This window comes from Mustela nivalis, assembly GCF_964662115.1.
Source record: "Mustela nivalis genome assembly, chromosome: 10".
Lineage (NCBI taxonomy): Eukaryota > Metazoa > Chordata > Mammalia > Carnivora > Mustelidae > Mustela > Mustela nivalis.
The window spans coordinates 60067701-60091134 of record NC_139029.1 but is presented as its reverse complement, the minus strand read 5'-3'; the positions used below and the strand labels follow the sequence as shown (position 1 = coordinate 60091134).

The window sequence follows — 23434 nt, the reverse complement described above, 5'->3', positions numbered from 1 at the left end:
TTAGTGGGGATGGTAAACAACAAGCTAATTAAATTCCTTGGAAGAAGGAAGATGAGATAGGAGAAACAGAAGGAATTATGAAAAGGGATCCAGAAAACATGCCGCCAGCTCACCCGTATGGAGAAGATACCACAAAGGAGGCGGCTCTGAGCTCTTGTGCTGATCACATGCTCTTGGTGAATGGAGGGGTGATACGTGCGATGACCGCGGTGGGTAGAGCAAACAAGGGCAGCCTGGAATTTCGTACTTTGAGAGAAAGCACAGAAGCTCCTGCAAAAGAGGATGTGTGGACTGTTCTGGTTCACTACATGTTACTTCAATTTTATGCTCGGCTTCAATAATATAAGTGTAATTGTGTCTTAATTGTGGACACTTGTACTTCTCCAGTTTTAATCAGGGGCCTCCATTACATTTTTAAAAAGATTTAATTTATTTGAGAGATAGGGAGAGCACATAAGTTGGGGGGAGAAGGAGAAGCAGGCTCTCCACCGAGCAGGGAGCCTGACATGGGGCTCGACCCCAGGACCCCGAGATCATGACCTGAGCCAAAGGCAGATGCTTCTCTGATGAAGACACCAGTGCAGCCTTGTTACAGGGCTTCTTGCTTTAATAGTCACCACTGCTTTGTGAGGCAGGCACTACCATGTCACGAATGAAGAAACGGAACCTTGAAGATGTGCAGATTGTGTAAGGTCACACACTTAGCAAGTGTTTTCACGTGGACTTGGGCACATGTCGGCCTGCCTCTAAAACCCTCATACGTCACCACTATGTGACACTGTTGATGGAATTATAGCAGGTCACTCATGTTTTTTTGGCCCCTGCTTATCCTGTGACCAGCAGCAAGTATCTGTAAAGTGACAGATGCATGTGTTTCTCTGTCGTGACTGGGTGTGCGCATGCACACGTGTGTTCTGTGGCTAACCTAAACTCCTCCTTTCGTGAAGTCTTCCATGATCTCCAAATGATTTTCTGCCCTTTTTTTTTATTCCATTCCAACCATTTGACACTATTTCACATAATTAGTCAGGAGTCCTGTGTGAAAACCCATAGCAAGAACACTCAGTGTCCAGAGGACCGTGTATAAAAACGACTATGAGTCCCATATCTCTTCTGTACTTGCATCTCATTTCCTCCACAAAAATTGGGGATTCCTTGGTGGCAGGGGTTGTGTTATTGTCGTGTCTCTTACCTTGCAATTTTACCTTTTCTACATTAAAGGGTCTCATGAAAGGTTTATTGATCGACAGTGACTGGGTTAAGTGAGAACTATCCTATCATTTGGCCTGAAATAGTTGGAGAAAAATACTGGTTTTTATTAGTATTCCCTGTTTGTTTCATATGATATAAACCACACTTTTCATCTTCTTATTTATAATTTTGTTTTGCTGATAATATTTCACCTTTCACATTCCCCATATTGAATCTCTTTCATGAAAACCTCCTTGTGACGAATTCTCTTTGTTTGCCTTTCTTTGTTACAGTTTCTGATTTCACTTTCCCCTTACATCTCCCTCATACAACCCCTGCATTAGCAGAGCTTTCTTCACATGCACAGGGCATGCATTTCTAAATTAAGTTTCTTTCATTGGGGCAGGGTAGATAGCTCTAAGTAATTACCTGAGAGGTCCCCACCACTGGCAAGGAAGCCAGAATATCTATTAACTAAAATACACAAAATAGGGAAAGCTTTATTTTCCCAATAAATTTTATTTTAGAGATAATTGTTTATTTGCTTAATTGGTTCTGCATGAAATCTTTGCGCTCTCTATCCTTGGCATGTTGTCATTTCAAGATTCTTAGTTTTGGGTGGAGGAAAAAGGGGAACAATTAAATATGAAAGGTGAAAAATTATAACCACAAGGGACAGCTGGAGTTTATCTGATGTGACAATTTCCTTTTTCTGGTACGGATTTGTTGCACTTCTGTTGGGAATGAAGCAAATTAGTGGCTGTGACAGGAATGTTCTATTTTATGAGAATTTTTTATTCTTGGAATGTAATTATTTCCTTGACTATAGGGATGAATAATGCATATGATTTGGGTTCTGGTCTAGGTATAGAATCCCTCATAATCCTTTTTTTTTCATGTCCATTTGGTTCTCAAAGAATGTGCTATTCACAGTATTACTTCTCAGAGCCTTTGGACTTGATTAATTGAATTTTTCCACTTCACTATTCATTAGCTTGATATCCAAATATTTTGACCATTCTTCATATGAAATATGACCTCACTGGGTCTCCAAATTAACTTTCATTATTATAATCCTGTTCTCTTCATTTTTAATTTATTTCTAATTTATTGTTTTCTATCAAGTTCTTCTCTTTTCCATTTTGGTTATTGTAGATGATGATGTCCATTTGTAAATGAACTTTCATTAGGTTTTAGACTCGTTATTTGGAACTTTACTGCCTTTGTGCTCTTGTGTATGTAACTGATTTTAATCTTTGATCACTTGCTGTTGGTTTTCCATGTTCAGTAATTGTGTGAAAAAGAAGCAAAGAAAGGCCCAGAGAAGAGAGGGTAGTGGAGTCAAAGTTCTCATTAAAGTAAAATGGGTTAAGTATCAGACATTCTATTTTCCTTCTTACAGTGTGATTTTTCTCCCCCTCAGAATATGAAGAAGATTTTGAAGTAGATGAGGAGAAACAAGATGAGAAAGCTAATGAAGAAGGACAGGCTGATGACCAAATGACTGGGACGTCAAAGTCACCCTCAGATGATGAAAAAGACCAATTAGATCCGGAAAAGGAGAGTGAAACCTCGTCACAAAAGGCAGCAGATGCTGACGACAATTTAAAAGATGAAGGTGATGGGTGCTCTGACAGTGAGTTGGAGGAGGATAAACAAGGCAAGTTGTTACCCAGGTCATGGGACATGAGCTGTTCACCAAGTGCGCTCACTACTTTCCTTTACCTTTAATGGGATGATCCTTTTTTAAGGGAGCATTTAGAGCCTAGATCCCTAACCAGGGGATGGTGATCAGTCTTCCATAAATACCTAATTTATGGGGTCACTCCTTAATCCCTTCTTTCCTTAGTTTGCTGGGATTTTTCACCAGTCCTCAGTAAAGCTTGTAGTGACATGCCTTCTGTTTACTTAGAAAGTTACTCCTTTTTTTTTCTAAATCCCAAAGTATCCCCTCTTACATACATATATAGACACACACATACACACACCCATGTGCATGCATGTGTGTGCACACCATTTTATACCCTTGGAAAAATGAAAAGTATCTTCCATTCAGTTAAAGGGAAAGTTTGAGATTCTTGCCCAAGTTCACTTTTTGTCTTCACTTACTTTGTACACAGGGTGCTGGCATCTTAGTTTCATGGAAGGATTATCTCTCTTGGTAAAGGCAGCTCTCTCCCAGTCTGCAAAAAGTGAATATTCAAAGCCAAAAGTGACTTTGAATATTCATGGAGAAAATAGAGAAAAGTTTTCAGGTAGAGAAAGTTGCCCTTATCATCTGAGGCATATTTCAAGCATTTTAAGACTTTTTAAAAGAACTTAGTTTCCTGAAATAATGTTCAATCAAAGAAGGAAGCAATTTCCTGCTGTCCCATAAAAGGGTTTGACCAAAGTTATGTGATTCTTAGTTAATCTGAGATCTCTCCTGGTACATTGGGAGTATTTACTAGTTATAGATATGTATGTCTTTGTAGTTTGCTTTGGGCTGGAGAATGAGGTCACATTACGAGGACTTTTTTTTTTTTAAAGATTTAATTATTTATTTGACAGGGGGGTGGGGCACAATTAGGGGTAGAGGAGGGCAGAGGGAGAGGGAGAAACAGACTCCCCTCAGAGCAGGAATGCGGAGCTCCATCCCAGAACCCTGGGATCATGACCTGAGCCAAAGGTAGATGCCCAACTGAATGAGCCACCCAGGCGCCCCATAACAACTTCTTAAATTACTGTCCATTTCCCCCATTCTTTCCTCCTCTCAACATTTTTTATTGTATAAAATTCAGAATTTTGAATTAGGGTAGTATACTGGAATAATATAAAATAAGAGTAAATTCAGTAACCAAGTAATCATAAAAGCAAATATTTTAGTTATGCTCTCTTCAAGAAATAGTTTAAGCAAACCTATTCTAAAATTTCATGCACACACATAAAGGCAATAAAATACAGAAACTGTTTAGAGTAAAAGAGAAGATAATTTTACTGGGAACCATAGGTAGGACCATCACTAAGCTTGAACTAAAAATTTAATCCTGAGTTTCCTGACAGTCAAAGCAAAGAGTAAAGCACCATGGAATTTAGAATGATGTTCGCTATTACTAAACTCAAAAACAAAATTTGCTGTCACTCTTATTATAGTTGAAAGACCCACTCAAATTAATGGCCAGGCATTGAAACATTTTTTATAAAGTCTAAACTAGGCCATTTCTCTAATTTCTCTTAAAACTTGCATTTTATATTTCCAGGCATGCTTAATATATAAGGTTTTTCTCAATTTGAATGTGAATATTGGATTTAAGTTTATATTTTTATATGGCATAGAGAAAGTGAAAGAATTCTATGGAAAAGTGATATCACATGAATCAAATTTTGAATAAATTATATGAGTGACTTAAACCTGGAAAAGAACTAAATGTGTTTGCTTGTGAATATAACTGGTTCAAAACACAGGGACTCAGTTTTTCATTTCTTCAGTAATGGTGGGGAATTAACAAGTGTTGATTTCATGAAGATTCAGCACATTCTTTTTAATATTTGGTCATCTGGGATTATTTTTGTGAAACATAATCATCTTATTTTCATAGGTTCAGATGGATTTTTTCTAAAACAGAATAAATTTTTATGTTCAAACAGAGAGGGATGTAGGCAGTACTTGGATCTTCCTTGGAGGGAAAGCTTTAATCACTTAGACCTGTGATTATTGAATAACTGACAGAATAGGTAAGCTTTAACACTGAATACTGCTTACATATAAATAATTGGAATCCTATGTTTGGAAAGGGATCCAGAAGGTATTGTTTATTAAGACTCTGTACTAAGTACTGTGTTAAATATTTTATATGAATTATAAAACAAACAGTCTTGAAAAGCGGGTACTTTTTTATCTCCATTTTACAAATACATAAACTTGGATATGGTGGGATTCCAAGGAACTCATACAACCAGAAAGCAGTGGAACCAAGACATAAAAACATTACCCAACATCAGAGCCTGGATTTTGGAGAAACAATATAATAATGTTCCAAATGAGAAAATATCTCTTTATCTGAAAGTAAAGCAAATCCCCCCAACCCCCAAAGGATTCTCCTTCCTCAAGACTACATTTTAGAGGCACTTGAGCTCTTCTTCTCTAGAGTCTTTTTTATTTTTATTTATTTTTTTTTATTTTTGAAGAAAGGACATATAAATGGACATTTTCTACTTTTACTCCAATTGACCTTTCTCCTCCCTGGATGGACTTCCCTGTCCACTCCCAGGCATTGAGCTCAGTTCCAGCTGAGACCCCTCCTCCGTGACCCTGTCCTACCTTGCTAGCTTTCACTGAGCTCCTTAGTTTATAACACTATCATTCAGTAATTCATTATTCTCTTATTCATTGTCTCTTATTGTTTCATATGGTAAATTTTACCCATCAAATTAATTACACAAGTTAATAACACAAAATTGTTACACTCTTAAAGCCAGCACTGTATGTTGTCTTTGTTACTCTTCACAGAGGTGATTTCCTCAAAGACATTTTGTAAATATTATGCAATTGCTTGATTGTTTTAACACCAAGAACACTAAGATGCTTTTATTCTCCACGAATAAAAGCACCTTAGAATTTTATTGGAAAAGATTGTATATAGTTAGCTGCATTATTGGGTAGAGAATATATAATATTTTTGAAGAGGTGTGTAGTGAAATCTACTAGAACATATAAAATCTAGCCTGCAAATGGGAAATTTAAGAGCCAGAAATTAAATTTGCCAACTATTTTATTTTGTTGCTTCAATAATGATATTATTAAGAGCTCTTTTGCATTTTTGGTATTTACATTAAAACTTTGCCATTATTTTGAAATAAAATCTCATTCTTATTACTCTTTCTTTCCTCTACCTCCCAGCTCTTTTATTTCCCATCCCTTGATTTTGATAACCTGGCCTCGTGTTATTCAGAAACATTCCTTTTAGCATGCAGAGTATCTGAATTAGAGATTTCATCCAGCAAACAAAGTAGCATGTATTAAAAATGATAATGACACAGTGGGTTCCTTGGAACACTCTATTAAAAAGCCAGATAGCATTTCATCTTCAGAAGAGTAAGAGGCATATTGTGACCACTGAGTCTGAGACACCAGTTCATCCTTTTTACTGACATGATTAAGAATCTTGCTGTTAGTATTTGGACGTGTTTCATTTGAACCTGCCTGCACCTGTTCCCAGAGGGCAAACAATTGCCCAGGCTGTCACTCTGGTGACAAGTCAGCCCCATTTAAAGTGCCGGCTCACAATGGCGTGGGCCCGTCTTGATGAACGCTCTGCGCTGAGTAGCCATGAGTGATGAGCCCGAGGGAACGAGAGCCGCGAAGAGAGCGCCCTGGCTTAGGCATGACGTGTAAGACTTTCCATCGTTTAAAAAGAACGACAGCTTCCTTTTCTCTGCATTTGTGTTGGCAACCCCAGGCACTAAGTCACTAGTTGAAAATATATTGTCATGGATGAATGTTATAAGGTTGAGGGGAAAAGCGTCATGTCGCTGAGAATATACTTTTATGCTTTCACGGACAGTTTGGATGATAATGCTTCTGAGTAAGAGGTAAAGAATCAATAGCTTCTTCTTTTTTTTTTTTTTTTAAAGATTTTATTTATTTATTTGACAGAGATCACAAGTAGGCAGAGAGGCAGGCAGAGACAGAGAGGGGGAAAGCAGGTTCCTCGCTGAGCAGAGCGCCCAATGAGGGGCTCGATCCCAGGACCCTGAGATCATGACCTGGGCCGAAGGCAGAGGCTTTAACCCACTGAGCCACCCAGGAGCCCCAAGAATCAATAGCTTCTTATGAGAAAGATTTCAGAGAGAGAGAGAGAGAAAGAGAGAATCTCTTCCCAGAATTGCAAAGAATAGAATATAAGAATTAAGCAAATGGTTTTTGAAGTAATAAAGATAATATTTCCCTTTTCCATTTTCCCTATAGTCAGTATATATTTATATTGAAGAAACTTATAGACTTTTAAAATTCCAGAGTCACAAAAATATTCTATTTACTTATTGACTTCAGGAATCTCGCTCTTCATTTCCTGGCCTGACTAATGATGAGAAGCACATGAGGGGTGACTGCTCCTTCCATGTCGAAATCATAGGTGCTATGAAAACACATTCGGTGGATGTCAGTGTAACTTGACTTTTCCTTGAACAGAGAGGACTAGGGGAAGCCTGTAGATGGCCTTCTGGTTAGCATCTATATGTCTGATTTTGGGGTTTTTTGCATGATTGTCAAATTTTAATTTTTCTGAAAAGTCAGAATTCCTCAATCTATTCACATTTTGATTACTGAAGTAGGAAGCCATGACTTTTAAATACAGAATCATTTTTGTCCACATAAAACACTTTCCTCTGAGGTTCTTCTCTACAGTTTTGAATCTGCCTTGTATACAACAAAGGTATTATTGGGCTACCCAATAAAATCTTAATCTTAGTGGATAAATGTAAAAGGACTTAGGCAGCACAGTGTGACACAGGATTTGATTATATTCTCAGGATTTTAAGTATTCATTTTAATGTTTAAAAAAGTGCAGATAAAGGTAGTCATGGGAGAAGTTTTAAGCTTTTTCAATTTTTTCATCTCCTCCTGCTAGAACTGCATTTACCTGTAGGTATTTATTCTTACAAAGTAATGTGTACATTTGTCTCATTGATGAATTGAGTCATGAATTATTGGTGTGAGGACATATGATCTCCCTTAAGACAAATAACTAGTTACCGTTTATAGTTAGAATTTAATGATTTCTACTTTTATTTTTATTAAACATACATTCACTCTACAATATTTATGAGTATGGAGCACTTGTCTAATTAGGCATTATTGTACATGAAAATATTGACTAAACCACAGTATCTGATATAATATAAAAACAGATTTTTATGAGCTCCTGTGTATAATCAAGATAGGACTATTTATATGAGTAATAGTAGGAGGTGTAAATTTGTGTGTCACAGCCAATTTGAAGACCATAGGAGCAGCATGTACGCAGATTTTGTTGTGAACCCTCAGACCAAAGAATGGGAGAGAGATGCAGTCTATATTAGTTTGGATGGGCATAAGATCCATTGGGTTGTGGTGAAAGCTAGTTGTTTTTGACTGAATTTACATATTTGTACTGAGTTTGTGCACTTAAAGTGTCCATGGGGCCTCAAGCTAGTGAACCCAAAACAAAGTAGTTAAAATCAGGGTACTAATGAAGAAAACGGTGAATTTAAACTATAGTAAAACCATGCTCTATGCTAGGAGATGAGAAATGATTCAAAACAAAGATCAGGGCTTACAGTTTGTTCAAAACAGATAATAAAGCTGCTGATAGCAGTGAGGAGTGTAACAGCAGCTCCCGAGAGAGCTGTCCATGGTCACTGTGAGGAGAATGAACAAACACCTGAGGGAACACGTACAGTTGATCTATTGTGCTTGTGCAAAAGGAGGCAGTGTCTGGCTAGAGTGTATAATCTCTGTGGAAGCAGGGTCCTGGCCTGCTTTTTTCTCTACTGTGTCCTTAAAACCTAGCACGTTGCCTGACACATAAGAGGACTATTTTCCATTTGTCATCCTGGAGTGGAAGTTAGTTAAGAGAAGCGATAGTAGGTCTGTGACAGTGGGTGCTCTCTGTTTGAAGGCCTTTTGGCAAGTAGAGTAGTCTTGGTTTTACTATAGTGAGTCATTACAAAAAATATGTTTTACAAAACTTGCTACTTTATAGCTAATGGGCATTGGGTATTATTTAACTTCTCTGGGCCTTACATTCTTTTAAAATTAAATTAATTTAATTAATTTATTTGAGAGAGAGAGAACGAGTGTGAGTGGAGGGGAAAGGGGCAGGTGGAGAGAAAGAGGCAGAGAATCTCAGGTTGACTCTGCGATGGGTGAGGAGCTTTAAGTGGGACTCGATCTCATCACCCTGAGATGATGACCTGAGACGAAACCAAGAGTTGAATGCTTACCAACTGAGCCATCCAGGTGCTCCCCTTACTTTCTAGATCTAGAAAAAGAAGATAGCTATCCCATGGGATTAAATGAGATATTTATGGAGTGCTTACCTCCATGTCTGGTTTGCAGTAAGTGCATACATAATCATGATCATGTTTTTATTTATTTAGTTTTCCTCAGCAAATGGTCACTGCAATTACTTTTCTTCATATAATGCACAGGGTGAAATCACAAGAAAGAAATGCATTAGACTATACTTAACGTGTATGACTCCATAGAGGGGGAAAGACTGGAATTCATAAAAAAATCATTATTTTATTTTGTGTAATTTCTGCAGACTTACAGAGACTTACAGAGAGACTTACAGAGAGAATTAGTCCCATTTTACAGTCAAGAAAACAGAGGCTTAGGGGGGTTTGTGGAAGATCCAAAGTCAAAGCTAGTCAGCAGCCACGTCATGATTGAAGCACGTAGTTTCATCTTACAGAGGAACATATTATTTTCTCTCAGTCTCATGTTGTGTGAAATAGTAGTCATGCAAAAAAAAAGGAACAGTTATCAGTGACACGAAGAGAGAAGACAGTGAAGGGTTTGGAGCCTGACTGAATGCAGGGTGGAAAGTCAGAAATGCCTCACAGGGCATGGACTCAAGGTGCCGCACCAACCAGTGCACATCATTTCTTTACCATAAAGATCAAGAACAGATGCTTTTAGCTTCAGTACCTAAAGGGAGCCATGCAGAGACAAACAGAATTGGGTGGGAGCCAGCTTTGCTTACTAACATACCTCCAAGATAATTTTTTCCCTCGTACTGACAAAAAACATGAAGTATGTGCCCTCAGAGTTCTTTCATGTAAAATGTTCTTTTAGACAAAAATTTCTATATCAAAACTTCCTTCATTTCTAAGACAATAAATAAAATTAGTGATGAAAATCTCATTCCGTGGCCCTGAAACATTTTGAGCTTTTATTTGTAGGCAAAGTCTTGCCCAGTGTCTGCATGAAAATGAGAGAAAGAAATGAGAGGGAAACTAAATTGCACAGCAAGGTTAGAGAGAAATTGGAAAACTGAAATGAGTTTATATGAGAGGTCAGGTACCCTTGCCTCTTGAAGGCCGTTCATTCTCCTGATCTTTCTTCTCCAAGGGACTGACTCAAAATGAACCAGAGTGTGTTTCAGCCTTTTGAAATAAAGTAACACAATTAATAGGAGCTATGAAAGAAAGGTAGAGGAATGCTCATTTTTCTTATTATGTGAACAACTCTCAGAGACAAAAGTGAGTCATGAAATCAATATTAAAGAGGATAGATTTGAATATTTGTGGGAGTACAGAGCAAGTATAATATTGCCTTCTAGCTAATTGTGCAATTAATGAGAGCTATTGATTGAACAACTAGCAAATATGAGTTGTTTTTCTTTAAAAAAAAAAAGTAAGATGCTTAAGAGAGGGTGAGATCATCGTCCCTCAAGTTTCTGAAGTGGTACAAATGAGATAGAGAACAACCGTCCTTGATCTGCTGTGTTCCCTACTGAGAGGCAGATTTTATAAAATGGAGATAAAGAATGAGTGGTTAAGGTATGCGTTCCTTTGACAGTGGTCATCTGGTGCCTGTCAAAGCGGTTGGGAGATAAGAACAAATGGAATCATACTGAAGGGGTTCTGTTGCTTAAAGGCTTTTTAGAGTTTGTTTCTTTACTGCCGTGTAGCATCTCTCAAATCTTTGTGGAAACTCTGATAAGTGTCTGTGACTATACTTAAAATTCTAAGCCGTGTCATGGAGAGTCATTTGGGCTGGAGGGTGTGAAGGGAAAGGATAAGAGGAAAGACAGGTATTTCTTCCCTTAAAGTCTGTATCAGCTGCTACAGCCATCTGTGTAGCTGCCAAACAGAAATAAAGAACAGAAAAGAGTAAGGAGCACACAGAGCAGAGAAAACAACAAAGCTAAGCAGCATTTAAGTGTAGGCTATTTCATTTGAAAATATAGTCTATAAAAAACTACTGTAAACACAGATCTGTTGGTGAAAAACTCAGAAGCAAGTTTGTATTTCTCTGGCCCCAGCATACGCCGTGACTTTCAGGCTGCGCGTCTTCCTTCCAGAGATTCAGTGTGTGTGTGGCTTTCTTGGAGATTTTTGAAAGGGCTTGTGGGTAGTAAGTACGAAACCATTTCCAGTTTTAGTCAATCTAGTTGATGTATCGGTAGCACCCCATCAGCACACGGCCTCCATCTTCTAGAAGCCCTCTGACTGATTCCATGTCCCATCTCCCAGCTCTGGCAACTCTCTTCCTCCTTCAGAGGACAGCCCTGGGCTTCGGAGCTGCTTCACTTGCCCAGACAAAGAGTCTAAGGAGTTTACCTTCCCTTGGGGGTGGGGGGCGGTAGGAGGTGGTAGCCACCTCTGACTGGAGCAGAGTATGAAAGCCCGACTCCTTCCTCAAGAGAGGAACAATTCTAATATAATTTAGACCTCAGAGGTCCCTGTGGGATCAGCTGAGGTTGAGATGTTGCTTGAAAGAGCTCCCTTGATTGACCTCTTGCCTTCCCTGCCCTGCTTTACCTACATCTGCAAGAGTTTCTCCTGGAGCGTATCCTTAATATATCACATGAACCCTGACCTCAGCGTCTGCTTTGGGGAAACCTGGAATAAGACAACATGTCCTCCTCCACACACACACACACACACACCACACATGCACATACACGCACACACAAGCATCCCTTCAGAATATCTTTCAAGTGTCTTGGTATTATCCAAATGCATTGATCTTTCTAGTACACATTGCTAGCTGGATAAGGTTGGTATTACAGTAGATAAAAATTTAAGTTTTTTGCACAGAGAATACTGTGGCTAGTCAACATGATAATGAATAAGCACTCTTACTGAACAAGTAAGAGTCTTCCGTTTCTTCTACAATGAAATAGATACAAAGGCTTTCCAATAAAATGTCTTTCAAAAATACATACATACATACATACATACATACAGTTGGTTTTTAGCTAAATGTGATTTCCTATTGAAAACCTCTAGATGGCTGCCTAAATGGTTCAGTCAGTTTAGCGACTGCCTTTGACTCAGGTCATGATCTCGGGGTCCTGGGATGAAGCCCCACTTTGACTCCCTGCTCAGTGGGGAGTCTGCTTCTCCCTCTCCCTCTGTTCCTTCCTCTGGCTCATGCTCGCTCACTCTCATTCTCTCTCAAATAAATAAATAAATAATATTTTTTTAAGAAAGAAAAACTTCTGGAGACTCAGATTGCATAGGTTTTTCTTTATCTTGACAGCTATGTGCAATACACGTGAAAACGGTAAATCTATGAACCTATATTTTTAAAAATTTAGTATAATTGTTATTAACCTAATTCCCACAATTAATCCAGTTGTTTTATGGAAGAACAATGATGTCATTTTAATTTTTTAGATATAAAGACTGCTTCATCCTCCTCCTCCAGAAGTCACCCATGTTCTAGTTGCAGTGACGAGTCTGCTCTGGGAGATGGAGGAGCCCACACTGGAAACAGTCCAAACAGAACGGCCAGGAGTTCATCTTCCCAGGAGCTGAGTGAAAGTGATGAGCCAGGAAAATCCCAACTTCCAATTGAGGATTATTTAGAAGTGGAAATCGAAGACCAAGAAATTATAACAGCGGATGTAGAGACCAAGCCTCTGCCCATAGAGGAACACTTGGAGAATGTTCTTGAAGAAGAAACAGAGAAAGGAACGCAAGTGATTGCCGAGGGCTTATCTGAGAAGTCCAGGGAACATCTTTCCACAGAAGAAAAAGAAAAGAATAAGAGTGAGCTTTGGGAAGGAAGCACTGCTAAGGTGGAGGACAAAAAGGCAGGTGCCAGTAGGGTGGAAAAAGATGGTAAGTATGGCCATTGAGTTGACCTGCCATTGTTCCATGCATGGAAGCTATTTGGTCCTTGCATTTCTGCCAAAGCTTGGGAAATACGATTGTGATAATGCCAGAGGCATTCAATTTTTTTCTTATTCCTCTCTTCATCACATAATCATACATGTAGTTTCAGCTTGCTGTGTCCCTTCTATTGCATTTTAAAAGTTGATAAATCTTATATAGCTTGTTTCCTATTTTCTGTAAATTCCTTCTTGTGTTAATTCTATCTCAAGAATCAAATAAAACACATTATATGTCTGAAGGCAAGGGTATGTGTGGCTTTTTAGAGGTTACTTAATACTAGAAATACTATTTCTTCTTAGCTATATATATGTACTTTCTACACACACACACACACACACACAGCTAACATTGGTAGGTGCTCACAATGTGCCAGTTCTAAACACTTCTTACATTAACTCATCTACTCCCTACAACTGCCCAGTATCCCCTGAGTTAGGTTCTCTTATCATCATGTCTTTTTCTCACAGGTGACAAAATTGTGGCTCAGAGAGGTTAAGTAAATTGTGAAGATTATATAGCTCCTAAGAAGCATTCTTAGGATTTGAATTCAAGCAGAGTGGCTCTGGTTTTTAAAGATTTTTCTATTGTATCTGTGCAATAGGAATTTAAACTTAGATAAAAATATGACAGTCTCATAGAAAACTCCAAACTTTACTTTGAGTTCTTCTCTGAAACTGAGTGACTTCCTGACCCAGTGGTCCCTGGGTGAGTATGCAGGACAGTTCCTTTTGAATGGGAAGAGTGAAGAGTGTCCCACCATAATCAGGTCCCAGGACTTTCAAGATATGGAAGATCTGATGCCTTCCTTGATTTTAGGGTACAGTTAAAGGACCAAGTTGTGTCCTGTGGACAGCTGGATCATACCTGCCAGATGTTTGGTTCTGTCACTCCTCTCCTTCCCCTGTTCTCTCTCATCTGTCTTCCCTGCCAAAATGGTGGGCATTCTTCTCAATTCCAAGCGAAAATCTGTTTTCACATTTTAATATTACTAAAATCATCTGTTTTAAAGCTTATGAATATTTTAATGTCTCTAACTTTTTTTTTTTTTTTTTAGGACCTTAAAAGCTGTTATTAAACCATTGGGGCCTACATCTAGGAATTGAGGATGTTGAATAGTTATCTTTCAATTATCAGTAGTATTCACCTTCTACCATGTACAGGGCACCATGGTCAATAAGAAATATGTAAGAGAGGGTGCCTCCCATCACATGTTAAGGGGAAGGCGTGGCACACCAATAATTGGACAAAGGTCAGTAATCATTCATAAAGCCAGAGACGGTACAAATGCTATGGCGTTTCAAAAGAAAGGAAAGTCCCATTTGGTTAAGTACACCTTGAATGTTTTTGTGAAGGATTTTTTTGAGGAAGGCTTTAAACATTAGATACGATTTTTAAGATTGAACGGAGGAAGATGAAAGCATTCCAGATAGTGGGGTGTAGCAAATTCAAATAACTCTAGAATATACAGCTTGACAAACTTCAATCCACAGGCCCCATCTGGTCTACTGCCTTTTTTTCTCCTTCTGCATTAAGAACGTTTTAAAAATGCTGTTTTTAAAGTCTTTCGGTGGTTTGAAAAAAATCAAAAGAATAATATGTGGTGACACAAAAAAATTAAATTCAAATTTCAGTGTCAGAAAATAAAGTTTTATTGGAACAGAGCTATGCTCACTGGCTTACATATTAATAATAGCTGCTCTTGCATTGCAAGGACAGAATTAAGTAGTTGCAGCAGAAACCTTCTGATAGCTCACAAAGCCCTAAGAATACATTCTCTGGTCCTTTATAGAAGAAGTTTGCCAACTTCTCCCCTGGGATTAAAGACCTCTGAGATTTTCAAAGAGGTTTTTCCATACATGAGTAAAGATCCTCATTAAAATATATTTGAAAACTACTTACAAAATAATTCAAGTCTTTGATCATGGATTTCATTGTTCAGTTCTAGAATGTATAATGTACCATCAAGGAAATTTGTACAACTGGGCAAGCTGCTGCCCTCAAAAGGTAGAGATGTTGAAGTTCAGTAGGAACAGTGACATTGTTATTTCTTTAACTTCCACTTCAGAAAACTAGATTGTGTACCTGGCCTTGTGTACCTAGACATCTTTTTGTAAAGCAAGACACATGTAGTGTAGGTTGTATTTAAGTGATGGATGGAATAAACAGAAACATTGGACTAGGATCGTGTTACTTGGAAGAAAGTGAGGAGGGTTTTTTCTGAATGTGTGAAATGAAAAGTGTGTAGGTTTATCATTTTTCTTACATATTATGGGAAGTCTGTGTTCTTGACTTGATAACATCTATAATTCTAAAGCATTTTGTTATCTTTTTATTAAGGCAGGTTTGACACTAGATGGCAAGGTTTGTGACTTTTTATCTTTTTAAGCTTTAATAAATGTAGCAGGTCTCTTTGTCAGTGTTTATTTTTCATTAACTGCTTATGACATAACATGAAATAACAGTCAGAATATAGAGAAGAGTAGATTTTTAAAAAATTACCCATAGGTTTAGCGCTCACACAAAAATCACCTTCAATATGTGGTCAGTTTTTTTGATTTCTAAACTTAGGGCTTACAAAGTCATGTTGTCATAATTTTTATAAAATGTTGTATCCTGCTTTTTATCCTCATTGTTATACCATAAGCATTTTTTGTTATTATGTAATCTTCAATATCTGTGTGTCATCCCATTCTGTGGTTTTCGTATAAGGTAACCATTCCCCTATTATTGATATTTATATTTTTCCCTATTTTCACTATTATTAATATAACTCTAATATCTTATGACCTAAGGTAATTTAAAATCTATAATTATTTTCTTAGGTTAGGTTCCTAAGAGTATCATTTCTAGATCACATATTAAGGCTCTTGATAGGATTGGTTGAAAAGTTTAAACAATACAGAACAGAGAGAATGAAAAGAAAGCTGGTCCTCCTTGTCCCACCTCTACTCTTTCCCATGCAACAGTGTCATATCTGCAGAAAATATTTTTTTTAGACCTGATTCCAGAAAAATTTTTCTCTATACATATATAAAAATATATTCATATATTACATATATATACATACATTCTTTTTATAGATAGATGGAAACATGATACATTTTGTTTTACCACTTGCTTTTTTTTTCACTTAATACCATGTCTTCAGTACCTTTTCATGTTAGCACATGTAACTATATTTTATTCTTATTCACTATATATAGTATTCTACTTAGTGCATTAGTATTTTATAACTTTGCAAATTTTCTTAAAAATATGTTGCCTTCTGTGCAAGAACCGATAGATTTGTTCTATGGCCCATCTTCCACAAAAGAACAAAATTTCTGGGTCATGGAGGCCTAGAGGCAGAGGGGAAGAAAGTACAGTGGAAAATGAAACATTAATGGATTCTTAAAAAATGGAAAATATTCAGAATGATGCAGAAAGATTAATGCTATCAAAAACCAAGGAGGCATAGATTATAACTCTTGAGTGCTGATGTTTTTAAGTATATTTAAGGAAATGATACAGTAAATGTGTAAATATTTAAAATAATAGATAAAGAGAGGTCAGAAATAGTCTCAGAGTCCCTTATATGAATAAATATTTCTAAAAAAATTTCAGATAAAGTAAACTAGGTCTTGACTTGCCTGATGCCAAGCAAAGAGGTTATGACTAGTTCCTCTTTCTTAATGGAGTTTTCTGTTAGATGGATCAGGTGAGAGGGACGGAACCAGACTTAATGCTTGAGAGGAAGGTCATGTAGCTGACCATGCTGCATTCAATCAGAAGGCATGGTAAAGAGTGAAATGTGTATTATTTTATTTAGATCTCTGATTAGAACCTTAGGTCAAAATGGGGACCGAGATTATTTAGATCTCTGATTAGAACCTTAGGTCAAAATGGGGACCGAGATAATGTATAGAAGATTATCTCTCATATTTGTTTGGTGCTGAATTATGAACTGTGATTATGTTAGGAACAGGTGTGTGGGCTACAAAATTACAATCAGTTAATGATGTTTTATAGTGTCCCAACGAATACAACTTTATCTGAATTGTTTTCACTTAAGATCATAGCCGTGGATAAAGTAGTTAAGTTCTATAGTCAGTACCTTTGTACCTTTCAGATTGATAACATTAGGTGATATTTTTCTTTCTATTTTATATGTCTCACTTAATTGGGCTTTGTCCAGTCCACCAACAAATCAGGTGAATTGATATAAAAGATGTGTTGCATCCAGTGAAGTGGGTAAAGTAAAAGATTGTAATTGCCAGCTACAATGGGACAATGTCCTTGGGAGGCAATTCAGGATGATAGGGCGTAGTGTTATTTTAATGTGTTTATTTTTCTCTGTTATCTTCAGTTTAAGCTGTCTTAATGCACTGTGACATGATCTTTGCTCTGTGTTCTACTAGTGGAACAATTTAGGTAGATTAATTTGGGAAGTAATATAATTTATACATTACAAATATAAATAAAATATTAAGAGTAGAATATTATAAAGTATACTGTAAAATGTATATGGCAGCAGGCATTTGTCAGCATGCTTGGCCAGCTTTCTAAACGTAAGTAATGTAAAGCCATATGCAGTCTGATCGTCATGCAGGCAAGTTAGATGGCCCTGAGGAGAGAATAAGGCCATCATGTGTTGTGAGCTGAGGTCTAAAGTACTGGGGTATTCTGGACTAAGTGTAGAAGAAAAACCAATCAGGGTAAGAGGACAGAGTAATGGTTCTAGGAAGGGGTGGATTTTAGGGACGGCCTTTCTGATGAGGGGACATTTGAGCAGAGACCAGCAGGAATTACAGGGCAGAGGTACCCTGGCAGCTGGAGAAAGCCCGCAGGAAGCAGAGGGAAGAGCAAACTCTAACCCTAAACAGGGAGCATCCTTGCTGAGTGAAGCTTCCGGAAGGGAGGCTGGTGTGACAGATGCAAACAAACAGATGAACCAGAAAGTGGTGGAAGATGAGGCAGAGAAAGAAACGTGTATGCCATCGGGAGGATTGCATTCTAAGATGGAACGGTTTGAACATGCAAATGACGTGATCTGAAAGTTGCAGAAAGATGATTCTCTACTATTCTGTACTGCATGGAGGATAGATATTAGCTCTCTGCAGCTGTTATCTCTGAACAGCTGTGGACTTGAGTTTGTAATTAGTCCTGGGTTTGTGTGGGTGGTGTTGCTGAGCCGGAGGTAAGAGCAGGCGCATCTTCACTGCGTAGGTAGAGGGTGTTAGTCACAAAGTCTGTCATGGTGACTTGCTAGGAAGGTAATTGATTGGCTACACAAAGAATGATCGAATCACACGCAGGGTATTCAAGGTCACGGGGAACTTGGGATAAACTTGGATAGATCTTACTCTTTCTTTATAGCTTCTTACATCCTTAAAATTCAGATGAAAAGTTTCCTCTTTAAAACTTTCTTCTGTTAGTGAGTTGCTCAGCGTTATTAGTGTGTTTTGAGATGGGATCCAGTTTGTTTTGTTTGAAAACAAGTGGAGAAGCAGGAATGATTATAGAAAGCTTGCCTACTAATATTGAAAATGACATCCTTGCCACCAGTTTTCAATTACAAAATTATAGAAAGAATTGGTGGAATTTGTGACATTGTTGACAATGTGCAGGGTCATACAGCCTTCCCTCATTACAGGTGAAATCATTTGTTGATACCTCCTTTTTCTGAAGAACATATAAAAACATATATCAAAAGCTTCTAAAAATATGCTCTTTGAGCCAGCAATTCCAATTCCAGGAATTTGCCCTAAGGGAATAGTCAGAAAAAAATACAAAAATGATTGTAAGTGGTATTTAAAATAGCTTTATAATCACACATACACCCACACACAAATGGAAATAACTCAATATTCAACATCAGACAACTGGTTAACCACATTTTAGTAAAAACCTATTAGAACTTTTATGTAGTTACTGAGGAATCTTTTTTTATTTAATGATATGTGGAAATAGTCACAATATATTGCTAAATTTAAAAAATGCTATCTATACAAGAGGAGAGTAAAAAAGATACATAGAGATCCAACCAAATGTTAACTAGTAGTTCTGAGTGGTGAAACTAAGATAACTTTTGTTTTCTTTTTATACCTTATAATCTTATAAAGCTTTAAATAAGGATATGTACTATTTCCCTATTTTGAGAAAGTACTATATATATTATTTTAAAATATGTTTTCATAATAAAACTAATATCAGATAATAATATTTTGGTATTTTAAAAAACATCTTAAAATATTCTATATTATTTGAGTGGAAAAGCGCTTTTCTAAGAATTCTCAGAGCAAGCCTCTTCCACTTTGCTTTGAAGGCTGTGAGAACAGACAGTTTCCTTTGCTTTTAATGGTCATCTTTACAGAGAGGGAAGGCAAGGAGCCTCAGGGGGTCAAGGGCTAAGTAGTTAAGAACACAAAGTGATGTATTATAGTGCTGGCGCCGGGCTCAGCGGCACGGTCCTCATTTCCTCCAGGTGGAAACTCTGAAGGTTAGACCCTGGCTAAGTTCTTGCTTTTAAGTTTTAGTTTCAGAACATCTGAGGAAAAAAAAAATGACCAAGGGAGGACTTTTCTGGTCTCACACCTCATAAGTCAGACCTGCTCAGGCCAGGGTCCCATTCTTGCTGAATCTGAAGCAGGCAACACCTAACTCTATATCTACTTCCAAAAGCCTTCTCATCTACTTCCAAAGCCTAACCCTCCAGGGGCAAGCCAGGAGACGTGGCCAGGTGGTGAGGACAGTCCTGAGACAGAGGGACTACATGCTTCACTGTCCATTCTGAGTGAGTTGTAATTTTCAAATTATGCTAGTATCGTTTGGCTTCTTAGAATAGTCTTTGGTTCAACAGCTGCTAATTGTTTATTTTAATTATTATTATTATGATAAACCATTTTTCATTAAAAATTTATTAAGGTATAATTGATGTATATTATTTTAGGTGTATAACATAAGGATTTGATATTCATATGATAAACCATACTTATTTATAGTCTATGGCTACGGGTGGGGGGGGAATCCAGGTACCTCGTAGGCTCTGATGAAACAAAACTTCAAATCATTGTTGTGAAATCAGTCTTGCTCCCATTCCACTGTCCTACCATTTTTGGAATTACTATTGCTCAATTAGCCAAGCAGATTTATTATACACAAGGATCTAAAACATTGCATGTTTAAACTCATTGGTTAATACTGTTAATATTATTATAGTGGGCAAGATGATATTTAATTATATGTGCAATGTTCACAAGTTCCTAAAATAAAGGTTTGTTTGATAACAAATCTACTATAATCAAATTGTCATGAGTTGATGTCATCTCTAAACTTTATTATTATAAAAATTTTTTTTATTTGGTTATCAGATGAATGAGGAAAGTTGATGTTAAACAATTATTTAAAATAGAATTTGGACTATATGATATACCTCTTTTCATTTCCATGTTTATTCTCTTACTATTAATAAAGTTAAGTCATTCCATTTTTGTCCCCAAAAGCCACATGAGGCAGACATTTTACTATTTGCTTCTAAACACAGATGAATAAATAAGTAACCAATTACCCTTTAGCAATTCACTTTAAAGTGTGCAAGAGACCACATTTTAGTTCTGTTTTTCTCAAAGTACAGTTTTTGGATCAATTGAACCAAAATATGTGAGAAGAAAGAGAGAAAAAAAGAAAGAAGGGAAGGAAGGAAGGAGGGAGGGCAGGAAGGCAGAGGGGGGGGGGACCCGGGGGGGGGGGGGGAGGCAGATGGGGGGGAGGAAGGAGGGGGGGAGGAAGGGAGATGTGGGGTGGGGGAGGAAGGAAGGCAGACGGGGGCGGGGGGGGGGGAGGGAGGGAGGGAGAGAGGAAGGAGAATGTATTTTGGAGACATGTTCTTATCTGGGAGGGCAGATCTTGGTCTAGTGTTATTCGAGTGAGCTTTAATTCACCAGAAGGTGGCACAATGGTAGGTGTTTGGGATTTAGGCACAGGGATCATGGATAATAGGTAAGGGATGTAGACAGGGACATGTCAGAAATTAAAGACAAATTTAATTGATATTACAGTGTTGCCTAGAATCATGCCAGATTGGTTGGTAATACTTATAATCAACATGCTCATCATCATCATAGCTATTATTTATTAAGTGCTTAAGCACCTCCTTATAAGTAAAGATAAGCCTGTACTACATATATTTCTTTATTTAATCCTTCCAATAACCATTGAGTAGGTATCTTTTTTTGACAGTTGGGTAAACTGAGGCTTAAGCTTAGGTCAAAGAACTTCCTGAAGATGACATGGTTGGTATGGAGTATGGGTCTTGCACTTAGGTCATTGTGTATCTGAAGTTTCACGGCTGGTTATCAGCTGCAGAGAACAGGAATTTCTACAACAGCTGTCGAATATATAGGAACCATACACTAGCTTTTCTCGCTGTGTCCACCTGGAGTGAGTATTGAGGTCAAATCACTAAAATCTACTAATGTATGAAATGCTCATAGTATAGTCATCTCTGATAGTCTTAGAAATTTCAAAAAGCCATGATGACTGGTGTTATAAAAACCATGACATATGTTTCTAGAAAGGAAAATGCAACTAAACCTTGTTTTCCATCATTTCATTGCATGTGCATTTGGCTGATCTGTCACTGCTTCTGGCTGTTGTCTCTTTTCAGTATTTCTTTGCATGGATTTCTTTACTTCATGATCTGCCATTGTGTTTTCCTTTTTGAAATCATGGCTTGGAAGCGATTTAATCTTCATAGATTTAAAAAAAGAAAAGGTCACATTTTAATGTGAATACTTTAAAATTAACCCCACTTGCTGAAAGGATGTGAAAGAGTTCAGCAATGTTCCCATGACCTGTTTTTTATGCCTTTTGATATTTCCTGTGATCTCCAATCAGTTGGACAGACTGTCGCTGAGGCTGTGGAAACTGGCAGCCACCGGCACTATGACACCGAGTCTGGTGTTAGCAGCACAGACGAGGAGAAGCACTCGAGGAAGCTGGAGAATGACACAGGTGCAGGTGAGGGCACATCATTACCTAGGAAAGACCTTTAGAAAGCCTCTGCGAATGACAGCCCCATTTTCATCTTTCACCCCCCCCCCCCAACCCTTGCTTCCTCCTTCTTCCACCTTTATTTTCTTTCCACTAATGAATTTGATGGCAGGAGGTGGCTGAGAGGCCTTAAGGGGAGCTTTAAAGCTGACATCAGATATGAATGTTCTTGTTCTTTTTTGAATACATTAGTGCCTAGATTGGAGGGGAAAAAGGACTTTAAAGTATAAAAGAAATGTTGTTCAGATCAGTCTTATTTTCGTAGTCAGCCTCCCTGTTAGGTGACCAGGTAGGAGGATTTGCCCAACTGGTGCACTGGAGACAGAGAGGGCCAAGGTACATTTCACAGTGGTTTATTTGAACTCCTTATTTTTTTAAATTAGGGGAAATCAGCATATGACCTGGCTCTTGGTGATGAGTATTCCAGCTGCAAGATTGCCAATTAGAGTGATTCAACAGACCATGACTCATATCCATCGGGTCAAACACCCTGTGTCCTTGAAATCAGGTTTTCCCGTATTTAGTAGAGGACTTTTAAAAACCGCACTGACTTGAATATATGTATGTGTATATGGGGGGGTAGTGTTATTCATTTTATTTATCATATGGTCACAGTACCTCTAATTTTTAAAGACAGTCATTAAGCACTATGAGGTGTTTGAGATTTTACTCTATTTTTAAGCAAACATGTTTGCCAGCCACAGTTTCATGGTATGAGCAGAAGATGCAAGACTCTTGTGTCAGAGAAAAAGGACTTTATTACTCACAAGAAATAGTAGCCAGAATATTTGCACTCACACTGGTTCCCTGAGCTCCAGTTACCCCTGGGGAATGTGGAGAGGGCCAGGTGGCACTTGAACATGAAGTAGATGAGTTACAGGAGGAGGACCCTAACTGCTTAGGGAATCCAAATCTTGTATGATGAGCATTCCACTAGAGGAGTTCTGGTATACCTCCCAAACATTCTGCAATGCAGGCACAGTAGTTGTTATTGATCAAATCTTATTCAAACAAGAAAATATAATTTATCATAAGCAGGAAAGGAAGTATGGAAGGAAGACTTGATAGGGCTTTCTGTGTGCCAGAAACCCTGCAAAGCATTTTATGGTTAACCATTATAAGGATTCTGTGAGTCAAGCATTTCTGCTCCCATTTTTTGGATAGAAGAATGAAGGCTTAGAGAAGTGTTTGTTGAACTTGTTTCCCAAGTGGATATGGATAGTAAGTGGCAGAGCTGGCATTCTTGTCCAGTTCTGTCTGACCCCTAAGTACACATTCATTTCACAAAATCAAATTGTCTCCATTTCTGAATATCGCTTGCTGTCTTATATATATATATATA

The 23434-nt window shown here is 37.8% G+C and overlaps 1 protein-coding gene across 3 annotated transcripts in view; it reads left to right on the top strand.

The window, feature by feature from the left end:
- ERICH3 (glutamate rich 3) overlaps nt 1–23434 on the top strand; it is a 93890-nt gene that overhangs the window by 63010 nt on the left and 7446 nt on the right. For all 3 annotated transcript variants that reach the window (XM_082688131.1, XM_082688132.1, XM_082688133.1), the window contains 3 exons: nt 2615–2851; nt 12562–13008; nt 21937–22059. In XM_082688131.1, the coding sequence (XP_082544257.1) occupies nt 2615–2851; nt 12562–13008; nt 21937–22059 (807 nt within the window). The remainder of the gene's footprint in view (nt 1–2614; nt 2852–12561; nt 13009–21936; nt 22060–23434) is intronic.